The sequence below is a fragment of the Saccoglossus kowalevskii genome, chromosome 4 (assembly GCF_978046115.1).
Source record: "Saccoglossus kowalevskii chromosome 4, keSacKowa6.1, whole genome shotgun sequence".
Classification (NCBI taxonomy): domain Eukaryota; kingdom Metazoa; phylum Hemichordata; class Enteropneusta; family Harrimaniidae; genus Saccoglossus; species Saccoglossus kowalevskii.
Genome location: NC_140644.1, coordinates 42,637,701 through 42,661,798, shown reverse-complemented (window position 1 = coordinate 42,661,798; position 24,098 = coordinate 42,637,701). Strand labels below are relative to the sequence as shown.

Below are 24,098 nucleotides of genomic sequence, written 5' to 3'. Positions count from 1 at the left end.
ATGCAACAGTGTTTATTCTAAGCTGATGTATATGCAACAGTGTTTATTCTAAGATGATGTATATGCAACAGTGTTTCATTCTAAGCTGATGTATATGCAACAGTGTTTATTCTAAGCTGATGTATATGCAACAGTGTTTATTCTATGCTGATGTATATGCAACAGTGTTTATTCTAAGATGATGTATATGCAACAGTGTTTATTCTAAGATGATGTATATGCAACAGTGTTTATTCTATGCTGATGTATATGCAACAGTGTTTATTCTAAGCTGATGTATATGCAACAGTGTTTATTCTATGCTGATGTATATGCAACAGTGTTTATTCTAAGCTGATGAATACGCAACAGTGTTTATTCTAAGCTGATGTATATGCAACAGTGTTTATTCTAAGCTGATGTATATGCAACAGTGTTTATTCTAAGGTGATGTATATGCAACAGTGTTTATTCTAAGATGATGTATATGCAACAGTGTTTATTCTATGCTGATGTATATGTAACAGTGTTTATTCTAAGCTGATGTATATGCAACAGTGTTTATTCTATGCTGATGTGTATGCAACAGTGTTCATTCCATGCTGATGTATATGCAACAGTGTTTATTCTATGCTGATGTATATGCAACAGTGTTTATTCTATGCTGATGTATATGCAACAGTGTTTCATTCTATGCTGATGTATATGCAACAGTGTTTATTCTAAGATGATGTATATGCAACAGTGTTTATTCTATGCTGATGTATATGCAACAGTGTCTCATTCTAAGCTGATGTATATGCAACAGTGTTTATTCTATGCTGATGTATATGCAACAGTGTTTATTCTATGCTTATGTATATGCAACAGTGTTTATTCTAAGATGATGTATATGCAACAGTGTTTATTCTAAGCTGATGTATATGCAACAGTGTTTATTCTATGCTGATGTATATGCAAGAGTGTTTATTCTAAGCTGATGTATATGCAACAGTGTTTATTCTAAGCTGATGTATATGCAACAGTGTTTATTCAATGCTGATGTATATGCAACAGTGTTTATTCTAAGGTGATGTATATGCAACAGTGTTTATTCTAAGCTGATGTATATGCAACAGTGTTTATTCTAAGCTGATGTATATGCAACAGTGTTTATTCTAAGCTGATGTATATGCAACAGTGTTTATTCTATGCTTATGTATATGCAACAGTGTTTATTCTAAGATGATGTATATGCAACAGTGTCTATTCTAAGCTGATGTATATGCAACAGTGTTTATTCTAAGCTGATGTATATGCAACAGTGTTTATTCAATGCTGATGTATATGCAACAGTGTTTATTCTAAGCTGATGTATATGCAACAGTGTTTATTCTAAGATGATGTATATGCAACAGTGTTTCATTCTAAGCTGATGTATATGCAACAGTGTTTATTCTAAGCTGATGTATATGCAACAGTGTTTATTCTATGCTGATGTATATGCAACAGTGTTTATTCTAAGATGATGTATATGCAACAGTGTTTATTCTAAGATGATGTATATGCAACAGTGTTTATTCTATGCTGATGTATATGCAACAGTGTTTATTCTAAGCTGATGTATATGCAACAGTGTTTATTCTATGCTGATGTATATGCAACAGTGTTTATTCTAAGCTGATGAATACGCAACAGTGTTTATTCTAAGCTGATGTATATGCAACAGTGTTTATTCTAAGCTGATGTATATGCAACAGTGTTTATTCTAAGATGATGTATATGCAACAGTGTTTATTCTAAGATGATGTATATGCAACAGTGTTTATTCTATGCTGATGTATATGTAACAGTGTTTATTCTAAGCTGATGTATATGCAACAGTGTTTATTCTATGCTGATGTGTATGCAACAGTGTTCATTCCATGCTGATGTATATGCAACAGTGTTTATTCTATGCTGATGTATATGCAACAGTGTTTATTCTATGCTGATGTATATGCAACAGTGTTTCATTCTATGCTGATGTATATGCAACAGTGTTTATTCTAAGATGATGTATATGCAACAGTGTTTATTCTATGCTGATGTATATGCAACAGTGTCTCATTCTAAGCTGATGTATATGCAACAGTGTTTATTCTATGCTGATGTATATGCAACAGTGTTTATTCTATGCTGATGTATATGCAACAGTGTTCATTCTATGCTGATGTATATGCAACAGTGTTTATTCTAAGCTGATGTATATGCAATAGCGTATATTCTATGCTGATGTATATGCAACAGTGTTCATTCTATGCTGATGTATATGCAACAGTGTTCATTCTATGCTGATGTATATGCAACAGTGTTTATTCTAAGCTGATGTATATGCAACAGTGTTTATTCTAAGCTGATGTATATGCAATAGTGTTTCATTCTAAGCTGATGTATATGCAACAGTGTTTATTCTAAGCTGGTGTATATGCAACAGTGTTTATTCTAAGCTGATGTATATGCAACAGTGTTTATGCTAAGATGATGTATATGCCACAGTGTTTATTCTAAGCTGATGTATATGCAACAGTGTTTATTCTAAGCTGATGTATATGCAACAGTGTTTATTCTAAACTGATGTATATGCAACAGTGTTTATTCTAAGCTGATGTATATGCAACAGTGTTTATTCTATGCTTATGTATATGCAACAGTGTTTATTCTAAGATGATGTATATGCAACAGTGTTTATTCTAAGCTGATGTATATGCAACAGTGTTTATTCTAAGCTGATGTATTTGCAACAGTGTTTATTCTATGCTGATGTATATGCAACAGTGTTTATTCTATGCTGATGTATATGCAACAGTGTTTATTCTAAGATGATGTATATGCAACAGTGTTTCATTCTAAGCTGATGTATATGCAACAGTGTTTATTCTAAGCTGATGTATATGCAACAGTGTTTATTCTATGCTGATGTATATGCAACAGTGTTTATTCTAAGATGATGTATATGCAACAGTGTTTATTCTAAGATGATGTATATGCAACAGTGTTTATTCTAAGCTGATGTATATGCAACAGTGTTTATTCTATGCTGATGTATATGCAACAGTGTTTATTCTATGCTGATGTATATGCAACAGTGTTTATTCTATACTGATGTATATGCAACAGTGTTTATTCTAAGCTGATGTATATGCAACAGTGTTTATTCTAAGCTGATATATATGCAACAGTGTTTATTCTAAGCTGATGTATATGCAACAGTGTTTATTCTATGCTGAAGTATATGCAACAGTGTTTATTCTAAGCTGATGTATATGCAACAGTGTTTATTCTAAGATGATGTATATGCAACAGTGTTTATTCTAAGATGATGTATATGCAACAGTGTTTATTCTAAGCTGATGTATATGCAACAGTGTTTATTCTAAGCTGATGTATATGCAACAGTGTTTATTTTAAGCTGATGTATATGCAACAGTGTTTATTCTAAACTGATGTATATGCAACAGTGTTTATTCTAAGCTGATGTATATGCAACAGTGTTTATTCTATGCTTATGTATATGCAACAGTGTTTATTCTAAGATGATGTATATGCAACAGTGTTTATTCTAAGCTGATGTATATGCAACAGTGTTTATTCTAAGCTGATGTATTTGCAACAGTGTTTATTCTATGCTGATGTATATGCAACAGTGTTTATTCTAAACTGATGTATATGCAACAGTGTTTATTCTAAGCTGATGTATATGCAACAGTGTTTATTCTATGCTTATGTATATGCAACAGTGTTTATTCTAAGATGATGTATATGCAACAGTGTTTATTCTAAGATGATGTATATGCAACAGTGTTTATTCTATGCTGATGTATATGCAACAGTGTTTATTCTAAGCTGATGTATATGCAACAGTGTTTATTCTATGCTGATGTATATGCAACAGTGTTTATTCTAAGCTGATGAATACGCAACAGTGTTTATTCTAAGCTGATGTATATGCAACAGTGTTTATTCTAAGCTGATGTATATGCAACAGTGTTTATTCTAAGATGATGTATATGCAACAGTGTTTATTCTAAGATGATGTATATGCAACAGTGTTTATTCTAAGCTGATGTATATGCAACAGTGTTTATTCTAAGCTGATGTATATGCAACAGTGTTTATTCTAAGCTGATGTATATGCAACAGTGTTTATTCTAAACTGATGTATATGCAACAGTGTTTATTCTAAGCTGATGTATATGCAACAGTGTTTATTCTATGCTTATGTATATGCAACAGTGTTTATTCTAAGATGATGTATATGCAACAGTGTTTATTCTAAGCTGATGTATATGCAACAGTGTTTATTCTAAGCTGATGTATTTGCAACAGTGTTTATTCTATGCTGATGTATATGCAACAGTGTTTATTCTAAGCTGATGTATATGCAACAGTGTTTATTCTAAGATGATGTATATGCAACAGTGTTTCATTCTAAGCTGATGTATATGCAACAGTGTTTATTCTATGCTGATGTATATGCAACAGTGTTTATTCTAAGCTGATGTATATGCAACAGTGTTTATTCTATGCTGATGTATATGCAACAGTGTTTATTCTAAGCTGATGTATATGCAACAGTGTTTATTCTATGCTGATGTATATGCAACAGTGTTTATTCTAAGATGATGTATATGCAACAGTGTTTATTCTAAGATGATGTATATGCAACAGTGTTTATTCTAAGATGATGTATATGCAACAGTGTTTATTCTATGCTGATGTATATGCAACAGTGTTAATTCTATGCTGATGTATATGCAACAGTGTTCATTCTATGCTCATGTATATGCAACAGTGTTTATTCTAAGCTGATGTATATGCAATAGCGTTTATTCTATGCTGATGTATATGCAACAGTGTTCATTCTATGCTCATGTATATGCAACAGTGTTCATTCTATGCTGATGTATATGCAACAGTGTTTATTCTAAGCTGATGTATATGCAACAGTGTTTATTCTAAGCTGATGTATATGCAATAGTGTTTCATTCTAAGCTGATGTATATGCAACAGTGTTTATTCTAAGCTGGTGTATATGCAACAGTGTTTATTCTAAGCTGATGTATATGCAACAGTGTTTATGCTAAGATGATGTATATGCCACAGTGTTTATTCTAAGCTGATGTATATGCAACAGTGTTTATTCTAAGCTGATGTATATGCAACAGTGTTTATTCTAAACTGATGTATATGCAACAGTGTTTATTCTAAGCTGATGTATATGCAACAGTGTTTATTCTATGCTTATGTATATGCAACAGTGTTTATTCTAAGATGATGTATATGCAACAGTGTTTATTCTAAGCTGATGTATATGCAACAGTGTTTATTCTAAGCTGATGTATTTGCAACAGTGTTTATTCTATGCTGATGTATATGCAACAGTGTTTATTCTATGCTGATGTATATGCAACAGTGTTTATTCTAAGATGATGTATATGCAACAGTGTTTCATTCTAAGCTGATGTATATGCAACAGTGTTTATTCTAAGCTGATGTATATGCAACAGTGTTTATTCTATGCTGATGTATATGCAACAGTGTTTATTCTAAGATGATGTATATGCAACAGTGTTTATTCTAAGATGATGTATATGCAACAGTGTTTATTCTATGCTGATGTATATGCAACAGTGTTTATTCTATGCTGATGTATATGCAACAGTGTTTATTCTATGCTGATGTATATGCAACAGTGTTTATTCTAAGCTGATGTATATGCAACAGTGTTTATTCTATGCTGATGTATATGCAACAGTGTTTATTCTAAGCTGATGTATATGCAACAGTGTTTATTCTATGCTGATGTATATGCAACAGTGTTTATTCTATGCTGATGTATATGCAACAGTGTTTATTCTATACTGATGTATATGCAACAGTGTTTATTCTAAGCTGATGTATATGCAACAGTGTTTATTCTAAGCTGATATATATGCAACAGTGTTTATTCTAAGCTGATGTATATGCAACAGTGTTTATTCTATGCTGATGTATATGCAACAGTGTTTATTCTAAGCTGATGTATATGCAACTTACAGTGTTTATTCTAAGCTGATGTATATGCAACAGTGTTTATTCTAAGCTGATGTATATGCAACAGTGTTTATTCTAAACTGATGTATATGCAACAGTGTTTATTCTAAGCTGATGTATATGCAACAGTGTTTATTCTATGCTTATGTATATGCAACAGTGTTTATTCTAAGATGATGTATATGCAACAGTGTTTATTCTAAGCTGATGTATATGCAACAGTGTTTATTCTAAGCTGATGTATTTGCAACAGTGTTTATTCTATGCTGATGTATATGCAACAGTGTTTATTCTAAGCTGATGTATATGCAACAGTGTTTATTCTAAGATGATGTATATGCAACAGTGTTTCATTCTAAGCTGATGTATATGCAACAGTGTTTATTCTATGCTGATGTATATGCAACAGTGTTTATTCTAAGCTGATGTATATGCAACACTGTTTATTCTATGCTGATGTATATGCAACAGTGTTTATTCTAAGCTGATGTATATGCAACAGTGTTTATTCTATGCTGATGTATATGCAACAGTGTTTATTCTAAGATGATGTATATGCAACAGTGTTTATTCTAAGATGATGTATATGCAACAGTGTTTATTCTATGCTGATGTATATGCAACAGTGTTTATTCTATGCTGATGTATATGCAACAGTGTTTATTCTATGCTGATGTATATGCAACAGTGTTTATTCTAAGCTGATGTATATGCAACAGTGTTTATTCTATGCTGATGTATATGCAACAGTGTTTATTCTAAGCTGATGTATATGCAACAGTGTTTATTCTATGCTGATGTATATGCAACAGTGTTTATTCTATGCTGATGTATATGCAACAGTGTTTATTCTATACTGATGTATATGCAACAGTGTTTATTCTAAGCTGATGTATATGCAACAGTGTTTATTCTAAGCTGATATATATGCAACAGTGTTTATTCTAAGCTGATGTATATGCAACAGTGTTTATTCTATGCTGATGTATATGCAACAGTGTTTATTCTAAGATGATGTATATGCAACAGTGTTTATTCTAAGATGATGTATATGCAACAGTGTTTATTCTAAGCTGATGTATATGCAACAGTGTTTATTCTATGCTGATGTATATGCAACAGTGTTTATTCTATGCTGATGTATATGCAACAGTGTTTATTCTATACTGATGTATATGCAACAGTGTTTATTCTAAGCTGATGTATATGCAACAGTGTTTATTCTAAGCTGATATATATGCAACAGTGTTTATTCTAAGCTGATGTATATGCAACAGTGTTTATTCTATGCTGAAGTATATGCAACAGTGTTTATTCTAAGCTGATGTATATGCAACAGTGTTTATTCTAAGATGATGTATATGCAACAGTGTTTATTCTAAGATGATGTATATGCAACAGTGTTTATTCTAAGCTGATGTATATGCAACAGTGTTTATTCTAAGCTGATGTATATGCAACAGTGTTTATTTTAAGCTGATGTATATGCAACAGTGTTTATTCTAAACTGATGTATATGCAACAGTGTTTATTCTAAGCTGATGTATATGCAACAGTGTTTATTCTATGCTTATGTATATGCAACAGTGTTTATTCTAAGATGATGTATATGCAACAGTGTTTATTCTAAGCTGATGTATATGCAACAGTGTTTATTCTAAGCTGATGTATTTGCAACAGTGTTTATTCTATGCTGATGTATATGCAACAGTGTTTATTCTAAACTGATGTATATGCAACAGTGTTTATTCTAAGCTGATGTATATGCAACAGTGTTTATTCTATGCTTATGTATATGCAACAGTGTTTATTCTAAGATGATGTATATGCAACAGTGTTTATTCTAAGATGATGTATATGCAACAGTGTTTATTCTATGCTGATGTATATGCAACAGTGTTTATTCTAAGCTGATGTATATGCAACAGTGTTTATTCTATGCTGATGTATATGCAACAGTGTTTATTCTAAGCTGATGAATACGCAACAGTGTTTATTCTAAGCTGATGTATATGCAACAGTGTTTATTCTAAGCTGATGTATATGCAACAGTGTTTATTCTAAGATGATGTATATGCAACAGTGTTTATTCTAAGATGATGTATATGCAACAGTGTTTATTCTAAGCTGATGTATATGCAACAGTGTTTATTCTAAGCTGATGTATATGCAACAGTGTTTATTCTAAGCTGATGTATATGCAACAGTGTTTATTCTAAACTGATGTATATGCAACAGTGTTTATTCTAAGCTGATGTATATGCAACAGTGTTTATTCTATGCTTATGTATATGCAACAGTGTTTATTCTAAGATGATGTATATGCAACAGTGTTTATTCTAAGCTGATGTATATGCAACAGTGTTTATTCTAAGCTGATGTATTTGCAACAGTGTTTATTCTATGCTGATGTATATGCAACAGTGTTTATTCTAAGCTGATGTATATGCAACAGTGTTTATTCTAAGATGATGTATATGCAACAGTGTTTCATTCTAAGCTGATGTATATGCAACAGTGTTTATTCTATGCTGATGTATATGCAACAGTGTTTATTCTAAGCTGATGTATATGCAACAGTGTTTATTCTATGCTGATGTATATGCAACAGTGTTTATTCTAAGCTGATGTATATGCAACAGTGTTTATTCTATGCTGATGTATATGCAACAGTGTTTATTCTAAGATGATGTATATGCAACAGTGTTTATTCTAAGATGATGTATATGCAACAGTGTTTATTCTAAGATGATGTATATGCAACAGTGTTTATTCTATGCTGATGTATATGCAACAGTGTTAATTCTATGCTGATGTATATGCAACAGTGTTCATTCTATGCTCATGTATATGCAACAGTGTTTATTCTAAGCTGATGTATATGCAATAGCGTTTATTCTATGCTGATGTATATGCAACAGTGTTCATTCTATGCTCATGTATATGCAACAGTGTTCATTCTATGCTGATGTATATGCAACAGTGTTTATTCTAAGCTGATGTATATGCAACAGTGTTTATTCTAAGCTGATGTATATGCAATAGTGTTTCATTCTAAGCTGATGTATATGCAACAGTGTTTATTCTAAGCTGGTGTATATGCAACAGTGTTTATTCTAAGCTGATGTATATGCAACAGTGTTTATGCTAAGATGATGTATATGCCACAGTGTTTATTCTAAGCTGATGTATATGCAACAGTGTTTATTCTAAGCTGATGTATATGCAACAGTGTTTATTCTAAACTGATGTATATGCAACAGTGTTTATTCTAAGCTGATGTATATGCAACAGTGTTTATTCTATGCTTATGTATATGCAACAGTGTTTATTCTAAGATGATGTATATGCAACAGTGTTTATTCTAAGCTGATGTATATGCAACAGTGTTTATTCTAAGCTGATGTATTTGCAACAGTGTTTATTCTATGCTGATGTATATGCAACAGTGTTTATTCTATGCTGATGTATATGCAACAGTGTTTATTCTAAGATGATGTATATGCAACAGTGTTTCATTCTAAGCTGATGTATATGCAACAGTGTTTATTCTAAGCTGATGTATATGCAACAGTGTTTATTCTATGCTGATGTATATGCAACAGTGTTTATTCTAAGATGATGTATATGCAACAGTGTTTATTCTAAGATGATGTATATGCAACAGTGTTTATTCTATGCTGATGTATATGCAACAGTGTTTATTCTATGCTGATGTATATGCAACAGTGTTTATTCTATGCTGATGTATATGCAACAGTGTTTATTCTAAGCTGATGTATATGCAACAGTGTTTATTCTATGCTGATGTATATGCAACAGTGTTTATTCTAAGCTGATGTATATGCAACAGTGTTTATTCTATGCTGATGTATATGCAACAGTGTTTATTCTATGTAGATGTATATGCAACAGTGTTTATTCTATACTGATGTATATGCAACAGTGTTTATTCTAAGCTGATGTATATGCAACAGTGTTTATTCTAAGCTGATATATATGCAACAGTGTTTATTCTAAGCTGATGTATATGCAACAGTGTTTATTCTATGCTGATGTATATGCAACAGTGTTTATTCTAAGCTGATGTATATGCAACTTACAGTGTTTATTCTAAGCTGATGTATATGCAACAGTGTTTATTCTAAGCTGATGTATATGCAACAGTGTTTATTCTAAACTGATGTATATGCAACAGTGTTTATTCTAAGCTGATGTATATGCAACAGTGTTTATTCTATGCTTATGTATATGCAACAGTGTTTATTCTAAGATGATGTATATGCAACAGTGTTTATTCTAAGCTGATGTATATGCAACAGTGTTTATTCTAAGCTGATGTATTTGCAACAGTGTTTATTCTATGCTGATGTATATGCAACAGTGTTTATTCTAAGCTGATGTATATGCAACAGTGTTTATTCTAAGATGATGTATATGCAACAGTGTTTCATTCTAAGCTGATGTATATGCAACAGTGTTTATTCTATGCTGATGTATATGCAACAGTGTTTATTCTAAGCTGATGTATATGCAACACTGTTTATTCTATGCTGATGTATATGCAACAGTGTTTATTCTAAGCTGATGTATATGCAACAGTGTTTATTCTATGCTGATGTATATGCAACAGTGTTTATTCTAAGATGATGTATATGCAACAGTGTTTATTCTAAGATGATGTATATGCAACAGTGTTTATTCTATGCTGATGTATATGCAACAGTGTTTATTCTATGCTGATGTATATGCAACAGTGTTTATTCTATGCTGATGTATATACAACAGTGTTTATTCTAAGCTGATGTATATGCAACAGTGTTTATTCTATGCTGATGTATATGCAACAGTGTTTATTCTAAGCTGATGTATATGCAACAGTGTTTATTCTATGCTGATGTATATGCAACAGTGTTTATTCTATGCTGATGTATATGCAACAGTGTTTATTCTATACTGATGTATATGCAACAGTGTTTATTCTAAGCTGATGTATATGCAACAGTGTTTATTCTAAGCTGATATATATGCAACAGTGTTTATTCTAAGCTGATGTATATGCAACAGTGTTTATTCTATGCTGATGTATATGCAACAGTGTTTATTCTAAGCTGATGTATATGCAACAGTGTTTATTCTATGCTGATGTATATGCAACAGTGTTTATTCTATGCTGATGTATATGCAACAGTGTTTATTCTATGCAGATGTATATGCAACAGTGTTTATTCTAAGCTGATGTATATGCAACAGTGTTTATTCTATGCTGAAGTATATGCCAAAGTGTTTATTCTAAGCTGATGTATATGCAACAGTGTTTATTCTATGCTGATGTATATGCAACAGTGTTTAATCTATGCTGATGTATATGCAACAGTGTTTATTCTATGCTGATGTATATACAACAGTGTTTATTCTAAGATGATGTATATGCAACAGTGTTTATTCTATGCTGATGTATATGCAACAGTGTTTATTCTATGCTGATGTATATGCAACAGTGTTTATTCTAAGCTGATGTATATGCAACAGTGTTTCATTCTAAGCTGATGTATATGCAACAGTGTTTATTCTAAGCTGGTGCATATGCAACAGTGTTTATTCTAAGCTGATGTATATGCAACAGTGTTTATTCTAAGATGATGTATATGCAACAGTGTTTATTCTATGCTGATGTATATGTAACAGTGTTTATTCTAAGCTGATGTATATGCAACAGTGTTTATTCTATGCTGATGTGTATGCAACAGTGTTCATTCTATGCTGATGTATATGCAACAGTGTTTATTCTATGCTGATGTGTATGCAACAGTGTTCATTCTATGCTGATGTATATGCAACAGTGTTTATTCTATGCTGATGTATATGCAACAGTGTTTATTCTAAGATGATGTATATGCAACAGTGTTTATTCTATTAAAGATGATGTATATGCAACAGTGTTTATTCTAAGCTGGTGTATATGCAACAGTGTTTATTCTAAGCTGATGTATATGCAAGAGTGTTTATTCTATGCTGATGTATATGTAACAGTGTTTATTCTAAGCTGATGTATATGCAACAGTGTTTATTCTATGCTGATGTGTATGCAACAGTGTTCATTCTATGCTGATGTATATGCAACAGTGTTTATTCTATGCTGATGTATATGCAACAGTGTTTATTCTATGCTGATGTATATGCAACAGTGTTTCATTCTAAGCTGATGTATATGCAACAGTGTTTAATCTAAGATGCTGTATATGCAACAGTGTTTATTCTATGCAGATGTATATGCAACAGTGTTTATTCTAAGCTGATGTATATGCAACAGTGTTTATTCTATGCTGAAGTATATGCCAAAGTGTTTATTCTAAGCTGATGTATATGCAACAGTGTTTATTCTATGCTGATGTATATGCAACAGTGTTTATTCTATGCTGATGTATATGCAACAGTGTTTATTCTATGCTGATGTATATACAACAGTGTTTATTCTAAGATGATGTATATGCAACAGTGTTTATTCTATGCTGATGTATATGCAACAGTGTTTATTCTATGCTGATGTATATGCAACAGTGTTTATTCTATGCTGATGTATATGCAACAGTGTTTCATTCTAAGCTGATGTATATGCAACAGTGTTTATTCTAAGCTGGTGCATATGCAACAGTGTTTATTCTAAGCTGATGTATATGCAACAGTGTTTATTCTAAGATGATGTATATGCAACAGTGTTTATTCTAAGATGATGTATATGCAAGAGTGTTTATTCTATGCTGATGTATATGTAACAGTGTTTATTCTAAGCTGATGTATATGCAACAGTGTTTATTCTATGCTGATGTGTATGCAACAGTGTTCATTCTATGCTGATGTATATGCAACAGTGTTTATTCTATGCTGATGTATATGCAACAGTGTTTATTCTATGCTGATGTATATGCAACAGTGTTTCATTCTAAGCTGATGTATATGCAACAGTGTTTAATCTAAGATGATGTATATGCAACAGTGTTTATTCTATGCTGATGTATATGCAACAGTGTTTCATTCTAAGCTGATGTATATGCAACAGTGTTTATTCTATGCTGATGTATATGCAACAGTGTTTATTCTATGCTGATGTATATGCAACAGTGTTCATTCCATGCTGATGTATATGCAACAGTGTTTATTCTAAGCTGATGTATATGCAATAGCGTTTATTCTATGCTGATGTATATGCAACAGTGTTCATTCTATGCTGATGTATATGCAACAGTGTTTATTCTAAGCTGATGTATATGCAACAGTGTTTATTCTAAGCTGATGTATATGCAACAGTGTTTCATTCTAAGCTGATGTATATGCAACAGTGTTTATTCTAAGCTGGTGTATATGCAACAGTGTTTATTCTAAGCTGATGTATATGCAACAGTGTTTATTCTAAGATGATGTATATGCAACAGTGTTTATTCTAAGATGATGTATATGCAACAGTGTTTATTCTATGCTGATGTATATGTAACAGTGTTTATTCTAAGCTGATGTATATGCAACAGTGTTTATTCTAAGATGATGTATATGCAACAGTGTTTATTCTAAGATGATGTATATGCAACAGTGTTTATTCTATGCTGATGTATATGTAACAGTGTTTATTCTATGCTGATGTGTATGCAACAGTGTTCATTCTATGCTGATGTATATGCAACAGTGTTTATTCTATGCTGATGTATATGCAACAGTGTTTATTCTATGCTGATGTATATGCAACAGTGTTTATTCTATGCTGATGTATATGCAACAGTGTTTATTCTAAGATGATGTATATGCAACAGTGTTTATTCTAAGCTGATGTATATGCAACAGTGTTTATTCTAAGATGATGTATATGCAACAGTGTTTCATTCTAAGCTGATGTATATGCAACAGTGTTTATTCTATGCTGATGTATATGCAACAGTGTTTCATTCTAAGCTGATGTATATGCAATAGTGTTTATTCTATGCTGATGTATATGCAACAGTGTTCATTCTATGCTGATGTATATGCAACAGTGTTTATTCTAAGATGATGTATATGCAACAGTGTTTATTCTAAGCTGATGTATATGCAACAGTGTTTATTCTAAGCTGATGTATATGCAACAGTGTTTCATTCTAAGCTGATGTATATGCAACAGTGTTTATTCTAAGATGATGTATATGCAACAGTGTTTATTCTAAGCTGATGTATATGCAACAGTGTTTATTCTAAGCTGATGTATATGCAACAGTGTTTCATTCTAAGCTGATGTATATGCAACAGTGTTTATTCTAAGATGATGTATATGCAACAGTGTTCATTCTATGCTGATGTATATGCAACAGTGTTTATTCTATGCTGATGTATATGCAACAGTGTTTATTCTATGCTGATGTATATGCAACAGTGTTTATTCTAAGCTGATGTATATGCAACAGTGTTTATTCTAAGATGATGTATATGCAATAGTGTTTATTCTATGCTGATGTATATGCAACAGTGTTCATTCTATGCTGATGTATATGCAACAGTGTTTATTCTAAGCTGATGTATATGCAATAGTGTTTATTCTATGCTGATGTATATGCAACAGTGTTCATTCTATGCTGATGTATATGCAACAGTGTTTATTCTAAGCTGATGTATATGCAACAGTGTTTATTCTAAGCTGATGTATATGCAACAGTGTTTATTCTAAGCTGCTGGTTCTACAGTACATTTTTTATCAATATGGTTATTTGAACAAAATCAATTCTCATTGAAATATAATTATTTCCTATGATTAATTTATATCATTGCAAAGATAATTCAAATTGTTTATCAAATTTATGGCAATATATGGCCACTTGACGGCACCGGAACTTCAGTATTGAGGGCATCCAATTTTAAGGCAAAAATTTCTAAAAAGAAAATTTCTTCAACTGATTGAAGAGAGTATTCTTGAGCACAGGACATCCAGGTTTTGTGCAACAAACAAGTAAACAATAAAATATTAGTGGTGATATTCACACCAAAGTCAAATTCATTTGAGACCACCACATTCCTAAGCAATGTTAACAAATGTCAGTGTTTTTATTCAGAAATTAGAATGCACAACATTACCACAGTGAATTTGCCATCCATGTTTCACCCATGGGTTTAATTAAGCTTTGCTCAGTATTGTGGAAGCCCCATAGACTTAACACTGCAAAGTTGAAAAGTGTGACATACGTCAGTCCATGGTTAGAATTGAATTAAAGGGCTTGGGGGCATTCAACACATGTTGTCTAAGTTTATATAAATAACAGGTCACGGATGTATTGAACAGCGCTGCCAAGTGGCCAATGTAAAAAAATGACATTCTCACCTGCAGACAGCCAGGCCCACACCAAGATAGTTTAGTAATAGATTATTAGGGACTTCTATACCAATTCCAAACCAGCCAAACCTACAACAGAACCATTTAACAATAAGACCACTGATATCATTATCATTATCATGTCAGGAATATGATTATGATTTTTTAACATTAAAATGATTGACATCTTGCATCTGATTGTCAAATGAGTACTTGTCCATATTGAGAGATATTGCTCTGGAACAGCATTAATTAAAACAAAATCGTCCATCTGAATACATCTATGTATCTATAACATAATGTATAATGAACATATAAAATTTGAATATAATCAGTCAAAGCATGTCAGAGATATGGCTCTAAAAGCACAATCATTAAAACAAAATGGCCGCCAGTCAGCAATTTTGAATCCAATCTGAAAAATAAAATGACGTGCATGAGGAACCCGTAATGTCTAAGAGACGACGTCAAAAGATCGATGTCGGATAAAAAACTTATTTCCTTTAGTTTGGGGGTGGGGGGTTTTGACCTCAAAAAGTTTCCATCCTACAAAAACGATTTTATTTTTTAATGAAGTCAAAAAAATCTTGGAGTATTTGTAGTTTTATCCAATCATAGGCAGAAATAAGCGAAAAGGAAAAAAAAACAGAAAAACGGTTTTGTTCAAGTGTTAATCTGTGCGTCAAATGAGGTGCATTTGTAAAATCTTTTTACACCCACCCGACAACCAACTGCTATGCAATACTATTGTCCGATTATCAATTTGTATTTAATGGTGAATGTAGTCTGACGCCATGACCAATATTTATCAATTAAGTTTCAGTGGGGGGTAGGGGGGTTTGGAAAAAAACTAAAGGAATTAAGTTTTTTATCTGACATCGATCTTTTGACGTCGTCCCTAATGTATGTACAAGTTTGAACAAAATCTATCCATAAATACCACAAATGCTTGATTTTTGGTGATTTTTTAGCACAAAAATGGCCGCCATTTGGCCTTTTTGAATCAGATAGTCAAACCAATACACCTGTATATCTATGTCAAGATGTATAACGAATATATAAAATTTGAACATAATCAGTCAAAGCATGTCAGAGATATGGCACTAGTGCACTAATAAGAACACTGATTCAAAACCATATAACAATAAGAATACAGATTCAAAACTACATAACAATAAGAATACTGATTCAAAACCATATAACAATAAGAATACAGATTCAAAACTATATAACAATAAGAATACTGATTCAAAACCATATAACAAGAAGAACACTGATTCAAACCATATAACAAGAAGAACACTGATTCAAAACCATATAACAATAAGAACACAGATTCAAAACCATATAACAATAAGAACACTGATTCAAACCATATAACAATAAGAACACTGATTCAAAACCATATAACAATAAGAACACAGATTCAAAACCATATAACAATAAGAACACTGATTCAAACCATATAACAATAAGAACACTGATTCAAACCATATAACAATAAGAACACTGATTCAAACCATATAACAATAAGAACACTGATTCAAACCATATAACAATAAGAACACTGATTCAAACCATATAACAATAAGAACACTGATTCAAACCATATAACAATAAGAACACTGATTCAAACCATATAACAATAAGAACACTGATTCAAACCATATAACAATAAGAACACTGATTCAAAACCATATAACAATAAGAACACAGATTCAAAACCATATAACAATAAGAACACAGATTCAAACCATATAACAATAAGAACACTGATTCAAACCATATAACAAGAAGAATACTGATTCAAAACCATATAACAATAAGAATACAGATCCATAACCATATAACAATAAGAACACTGATTCAAAACCATATAATAATAAGAACACTGATTCAAACCATATAACAATGAGAACAGTGATTCGAAACCATATAACAATAAGAACACTGATTCAAACCATATAACAAGAAGAACACTGATTCAAAACCATATAACAATAAGAATACAGATCCATAACCATATAACAATAAGAACACTGATTCAAAACCATATAATAATAAGAATACTGATTCAAAACCATATAACAATAAGAACACTGATTCAAAACTATATAACAATAAGAACATTGATTCAAAACCATATACCAATGAGAACATTGATTCAAAACTATATAACAATAAGAACATTGATTCAAAACCATATAACAATAAGAACATTGATTCATAACCATATAACAATGAGAATACTGATTCAAAACCATATAACAATAAGAACATTGATTCAAAACTATATAACAATAAGAACATTGATTCATAACCATATAACAATGAGAATACTAATTCAAAACCATATAACAATAAGAACATTGATTCAAAACTATATAACAATAAGAACATTGATTCAAAACCATATAATAATAATAATAATAATAAGAACACTGATTCAAAACCATATAACAATAAGAGTATTTATTTATTTATTTATTTACTACTCACCTTCCACTTGCCCATCCTGTTAATAGATTTAAAGATCCCCAAATACAAAGTCCAAGACCAAGACCAATTGTTTTTATGATTGGTACTACAGTTATATTACCTGCCAAAAAAGAAACATTAAATATTTCTCATATTGATTTTCAACAGCAGGTAGTTTGCACCAAATTTCAAATTTTTATTACTGACTGTGTTCCTGCATGAAACTTACTAAATTAAATTTAATATGTTTGAAACGTTGCAATATTAGGATTCATAACAATAATAATAATGAATAACTTTTTCATCCCAAGTCACCAAGCAAAATTACGAGATATGAAAAAATAATGTTATCTATGGGAATACAAATTTGTATTGAAATTTTAGAAGACTCTAGTTTCTTAAAAAATATTTTGTTGATGAAATTTGCAATTATAGTTTTTAATTTTTGGTATAGAATTTAAAACTTTACCTGTAGCCCATAAAAATCCACCCAACATAGACAGCGGATAAAACGTTGGATTATGGCGGACTAGATTTACTACTAATCCAACTATCCAAATAGCCGATACAAAAACCCACTGGAAAAATAAACCTACAAATAAAAAAAATGTTATACTGTAAAGGGGTTAATTTCTCACTGGGTTTAAATTTTGCTTATTTCACTGACTGGAAAATGCGCTAAATTAAAACCCAGTGAATATGTAAAATTTAGCACACATTAAATCAGCAAAATTTAAACCCAGTGAAAATTAGCTTCAAAACAAATGTATTGAAAATTATGGCATTCTTGAGAATTGAAATCCTTCTCTGAGGAATGTGGCTTGTGCTACCATCTCCTAAATAAAAATTGACTAACATCTTTAAATTATTGTAGACATACATGTACACTCTGTATCTTGCTTCCACCAGGCAATGTAGTGAAAAAGTCAATTGTCTACAAAATTTTGTATTTGATGAATTTTTTGTTCTTAACAATTGTAAGAAAGTAGTCAAGAATAAAATGAGTTTGTGATTTATTGTCCAATGAAATCGTGTCTTACTGTTTTTTTTTCAAATATGGTGATAATCCATGATTGTAAAGTTGCATACAGCAGTTTCTGTACTGCAGAAAAAGTATGCTATCAACAAACTAAAGCAAACTTTGAGCTATCAAGCGAGTATTTTATTAAAAACAACATGAGAAAATAATAAAAGTTGGATACACAGTTCATCATTTTCTTACCATCTCCAGTTTTGAACTTCTTAACCGGAACAAAGTTGCTGCCAAAAAATACAACAGCAATACCTGCTGCAATAAATCCTTCTATCAGGTTTGTATCTGTTGTATTTTCAGCTGGATTTAATGTGACAATACTCGTGGTATGATTTTGTGCGCTGGTGCTAGAATTAGACTTGGCCACAAAATAGAGTACATTGTCATCATTGTGTATTTCACTGGCATTTACATCTATAAGAAAAAAATGTAGGAATTATACATTACAAGCACAATATGACACAATTGCATGCAAATACCTGTTTATGTGTATGTGTGATGAAATCTAAAATAATTAGAACTAATCTTAGCCTCAATATCATAAGTTACATTCTAATTTGTCAAATGTATTGTTTATGTCCAAGTTAATAATAACAATAATTAATTGTTAGTATTTCACACTACCTTATAGTTAAATGTCTATTTTAGAATGATAACAAAATAACAATAATTAATTGTTAGTATTTCACACTACCTTATAGTTAAATGTCTATTTTAGAATGATAACAAAATAACAATAATTAATTGTTAGTATTTCACACTACCTTATAGTTAAATGTCTATTTTAGAATGATAACAAAATAACAATAATTAATTGTTAGTATTTCACACTACCTTATAGTTAAATGGCTATTTTAGAATGATAACAAAATAACAATAATTAATTGTTAGTATTTCACACTACCTTATAGTTAAATGTCTATTTTAGAATGATAACAAATTAACAATAATTAATTGTTAGTATTTCACACTACCTTATAGTTAAATGGCTATTTTAGAATGATAACAAAATAACAATAATTAATTGTTAGTATTTCACACTACCTTATAGTTAAATGTCTATTTTAGAATGATAACAAATTAACAATAATTAATTGTTAGTATTTCACACTACCTTATAGTTAAATGGCTATTTTAGAATGATAACAAAATAACAATAATTAATTGTTAGTATTTCACACTACCTTATAGTTAAATGGCTATTTTAGAATGATAACAAAATAACAATAATTAATTGTTAGTATTTCACACTACCTTATAGTTAAATGTCTATTTTAGAATGATAACAAAATAACAATAATTAATTGTTAGTATTTCACACTACCTTATAGTTAAATGGCTATTTTAGAATGATAACAAAATAACAATAATTAATTGTTAGTATTTCACACTACCTTATAGTTAAATGTCTATTTTAGAATGATAACAAAATAACAATAATTAATTGTTAGTATTTCACACTACCTTATAGTTAAATGTCTATTTTAGAATGATAACAAATTAACAATAATTAATTGTTAGTATTTCACACTACCTTATAGTTAAATGGCTATTTTAGAATGATAACAAAATAACAATAATTAATTGTTAGTATTTCACACTACCTTATAGTTAAATGTCTATTTTAGAATGATAACAAAATAACAATAATTAATTGTTAGTATTTCACACTACCTTATAGTTAAATGGCTATTTTAGAATGATAACAAAATAACAATAATTAATTGTTAGTATTTCACACTACCTTATAGTTAAATGTCTATTTTAGAATGATAACAAAATAACAATAATTAATTGTTAGTATTTCACACTACCTTATAGTTAAATGTCTATTTTAGAATGATAACAAATTAACAATAATTAATTGTTAGTATTTCACACTACCTTATAGTTAAATGTCTATTTTAGAATGATAACAAAATAACAATAATTAATTGTTAGTATTTCACACTACCTTATAGTTAAATGTCTATTTTAGAATGATAACAAAATAACAATAATTAATTGTTAGTATTTCACACTACCTTATAGTTAAATGGCTATTTTAGAATGATAACAAAATAACAATAATTAATTGTTAGTATTTCACACTACCTTATAGTTAAATGGCTATTTTAGAATGATAACAAAATAACAATAATTAATTGTTAGTATTTCACACTACCTTATAGTTAAATGTCTATTTTAGAATGATAACAAAATAACAATAATTAATTGTTAGTATTTCACACTACCTTATAGTTAAATGTCTATTTTAGAATGATAACAAAATAACAATAATTAATTGTTAGTATTTCGCACTACCTTATAGTTAAATGTCTATTTTAGAATGATAACAAAATAACAATAATTAATTGTTAGTATTTCACACTACCTTATAGTTAAATGTCTATTTTAGAATGATAACAAATTAACAATAATTAATTGTTAGTATTTCACACTACCTTATAGTTAAATGGCTATTTTAGAATGATAACAAAATAACAATAATTAATTGTTAGTATTTCACACTACCTTATAGTTAAATGGCTATTTTAGAATGATAACAAAATAACAATAATTAATTGTTAGTATTTCACACTACCTTATAGTTAAATGGCTATTTTAGAATGATAACAAAATAACAATAATTAATTGTTAGTATTTCACACTACCTTATAGTTAAATGTCTATTTTAGAATGATAACAAAATAACAATAATTAATTGTTAGTATTTCACACTACCTTATAGTTAAATGTCTATTTTAGAATGATAACAAAATAACAATAATTAATTGTTAGTATTTCACACTACCTTATAGTTAAATGGCTATTTTAGAATGATAACAAAATAACAATAATTAATTGTTAGTATTTCACACTACCTTATAGTTAAATGGCTATTTTAGAATGATAACAAAATAACAATAATTAATTGTTAGTATTTCACACTACCTTATAGTTAAATGGCTATTTTAGAGTGATAACAAAATAACAATAATTAATTGTTAGTATTTCGCACTACCTTATAGTTAAATGGCTATTTTAGAATGATAACAAAATAACAATAATTAATTGTTAGTATTTCACACTACCTTATAGTTAAATGTCTATTTTAGAATGATAACAAATTAACAATAATTAAGTGTTAGTATTTCACACTACCTTATAGTTAAATGTCTATTTTAGAATGATAACAAAATAACAATAATTAATTGTTAGTATTTCACACTACCTTATAGTTAAATGTCTATTTTAGAATGATAACAAAATAACAATAATTAATTGTTAGTATTTCACACTACCGTATAGTTAAATGTCTATTTTAGAATAACAAAATAACAATAATTGTTAGTATTTCACACTACCTTATAGTTAAATGTCTATTTTAGAATGATAACAAAATAACAATAATTAATTGTTAGTATTTCACACTACCTTATAGTTAAATGTCTATTTTAGAATGATAACAAAATAACAATAATTAATTGTTAGTATTTCACACTACCTTATAGTTAAATGTCTATTTTAGAATGATAACAAAATAACAATAATTAATTGTTAGTATTTCACACTACCTTATAGTTAAATGGCTATTTTAGAATGATAACAAAATAACAATAATTAATTGTTAGTATTTCACACTACCTTATAGTTAAATGTCTATTTTAGAATGATAACAAAATAACAATAATTAATTGTTAGTATTTCACACTACCTTATAGTTAAATGGCTATTTTAGAATGATAACAAAATAACAATAATTAATTGTTAGTATTTCACACTACCTTATAGTTAAATGTCTATTTTAGAATGATAACAAAATAACAATAATTAATTGTTAGTATTTCACACTACCTTATAGTTAAATGTCTATTTTAGAATGATAACAAAATAACAATTAGCCATTAGAACTACCCCTGGTACACATTTCATACATGTCCTGAAATTGAGTTTCACAGATTTATTAAAAGGTCAGATTGATGTTCTTCAAAACAAAATATGTTACAATTGTTAATGAGACATAGTACATATAGACATAGACCTAAAGTACGTAGTGCTTTCATCTAGGATTTCGCTAACGTTACAATTGTTAATGAGACATAGTACATATAGACATAGACCTAAAGTACGTAGTGCTCATCTAGGATTTCGCTAACATTACAATTGTTAATGAGACATAGTACATATAGACATAGACCTAAAGTACGTAGTGCTCATCTAGGATTTCGCTAATGTTACAATTGTTAATGAGACATAGTACATATAGACATAGACCTAAAGTACGTAGTGCTTTCATCTAGGATTTCGCTAACATTACAATTGTTAATGAGACATAGTACATATAGAAATAGACCTAAAGTACGTAGTGCTCATCTAGGATTTCGCTAATGTTACAATTGTTAATGAGACATAGTACATATAGACATAGACCTAAAGTACGTAGTGCTTTCATCTAGGATTTCGCTAACGTTACAATTGTTAATGAGACATAGTACATATAGACATAGACCTAAAGTACGTAGTGCTCATCTAGGATTTCGCTAACATTACAATTGTTAATGAGACATAGTACATATAGACATAGACCTAAAGTACGTAGTGCTCATCTAGGATTTCGCTAATGTTACAATTGTTAATGAGACATAGTACATATAGACATAGACCTAAAGTACGTAGTGCTTTCATCTAGGATTTCGCTAACATTACAATTGTTAATGAGACATAGTACATATAGAAATAGACCTAAAGTACGTAGTGCTCATCTAGGATTTCGCTAATGTTACAATTGTTAATGAGACATAGTACATATAGACATAGACCTAAAGTACGTAGTGCTTTCATCTAGGATTTCACTAACATTACAATTGTTAATGAGACATAGTACATATAGACATAGACCTAAAGTACGTAGTGTTTTCATCCAGGATTTCGCTAACATTACAATTGTTAATGAGACATAGTACATATAGACATAGACCTAAAGTACGTAGTGCTTTCATCTAGGATTTCGCTAATGTTACAATTGTTAATGAGACATAGTACATATAGACATAGACCTAAAGTACGTAGTGCTCATCTAGGATTTCGCTAATGTTACAATTGTTAATGAGACATAGTACATATAGACATAGACCTAAAGTACGTAGTGTTTTCATCTAGGATTTCGCTAACATTACAATTGTTAATGAGACATAGTACATATAGACATAGACCTAAAGTACGTAGTGCTTTCATCTAGGATTT

General features: G+C 30.0%; 1 protein-coding gene across 2 annotated transcripts in view; it reads right to left on the bottom strand.

The window, feature by feature from the left end:
* LOC102804066 (transmembrane protein 144-like) overlaps positions 1 to 24,098 on the bottom strand; it is a 39,104-nt gene that overhangs the window by 9,792 nt on the left and 5,214 nt on the right. For both annotated transcript variants that reach the window (XM_085498145.1, XM_085498146.1), the window contains exons 2-5: positions 19,062 to 19,286; positions 18,309 to 18,431; positions 17,861 to 17,960; positions 15,371 to 15,451 (exon numbers count right to left, since the gene is read on the bottom strand). In XM_085498145.1, the coding sequence (XP_085354271.1) occupies positions 15,371 to 15,451; positions 17,861 to 17,960; positions 18,309 to 18,431; positions 19,062 to 19,286 (529 nt within the window). The remainder of the gene's footprint in view (positions 1 to 15,370; positions 15,452 to 17,860; positions 17,961 to 18,308; positions 18,432 to 19,061; positions 19,287 to 24,098) is intronic.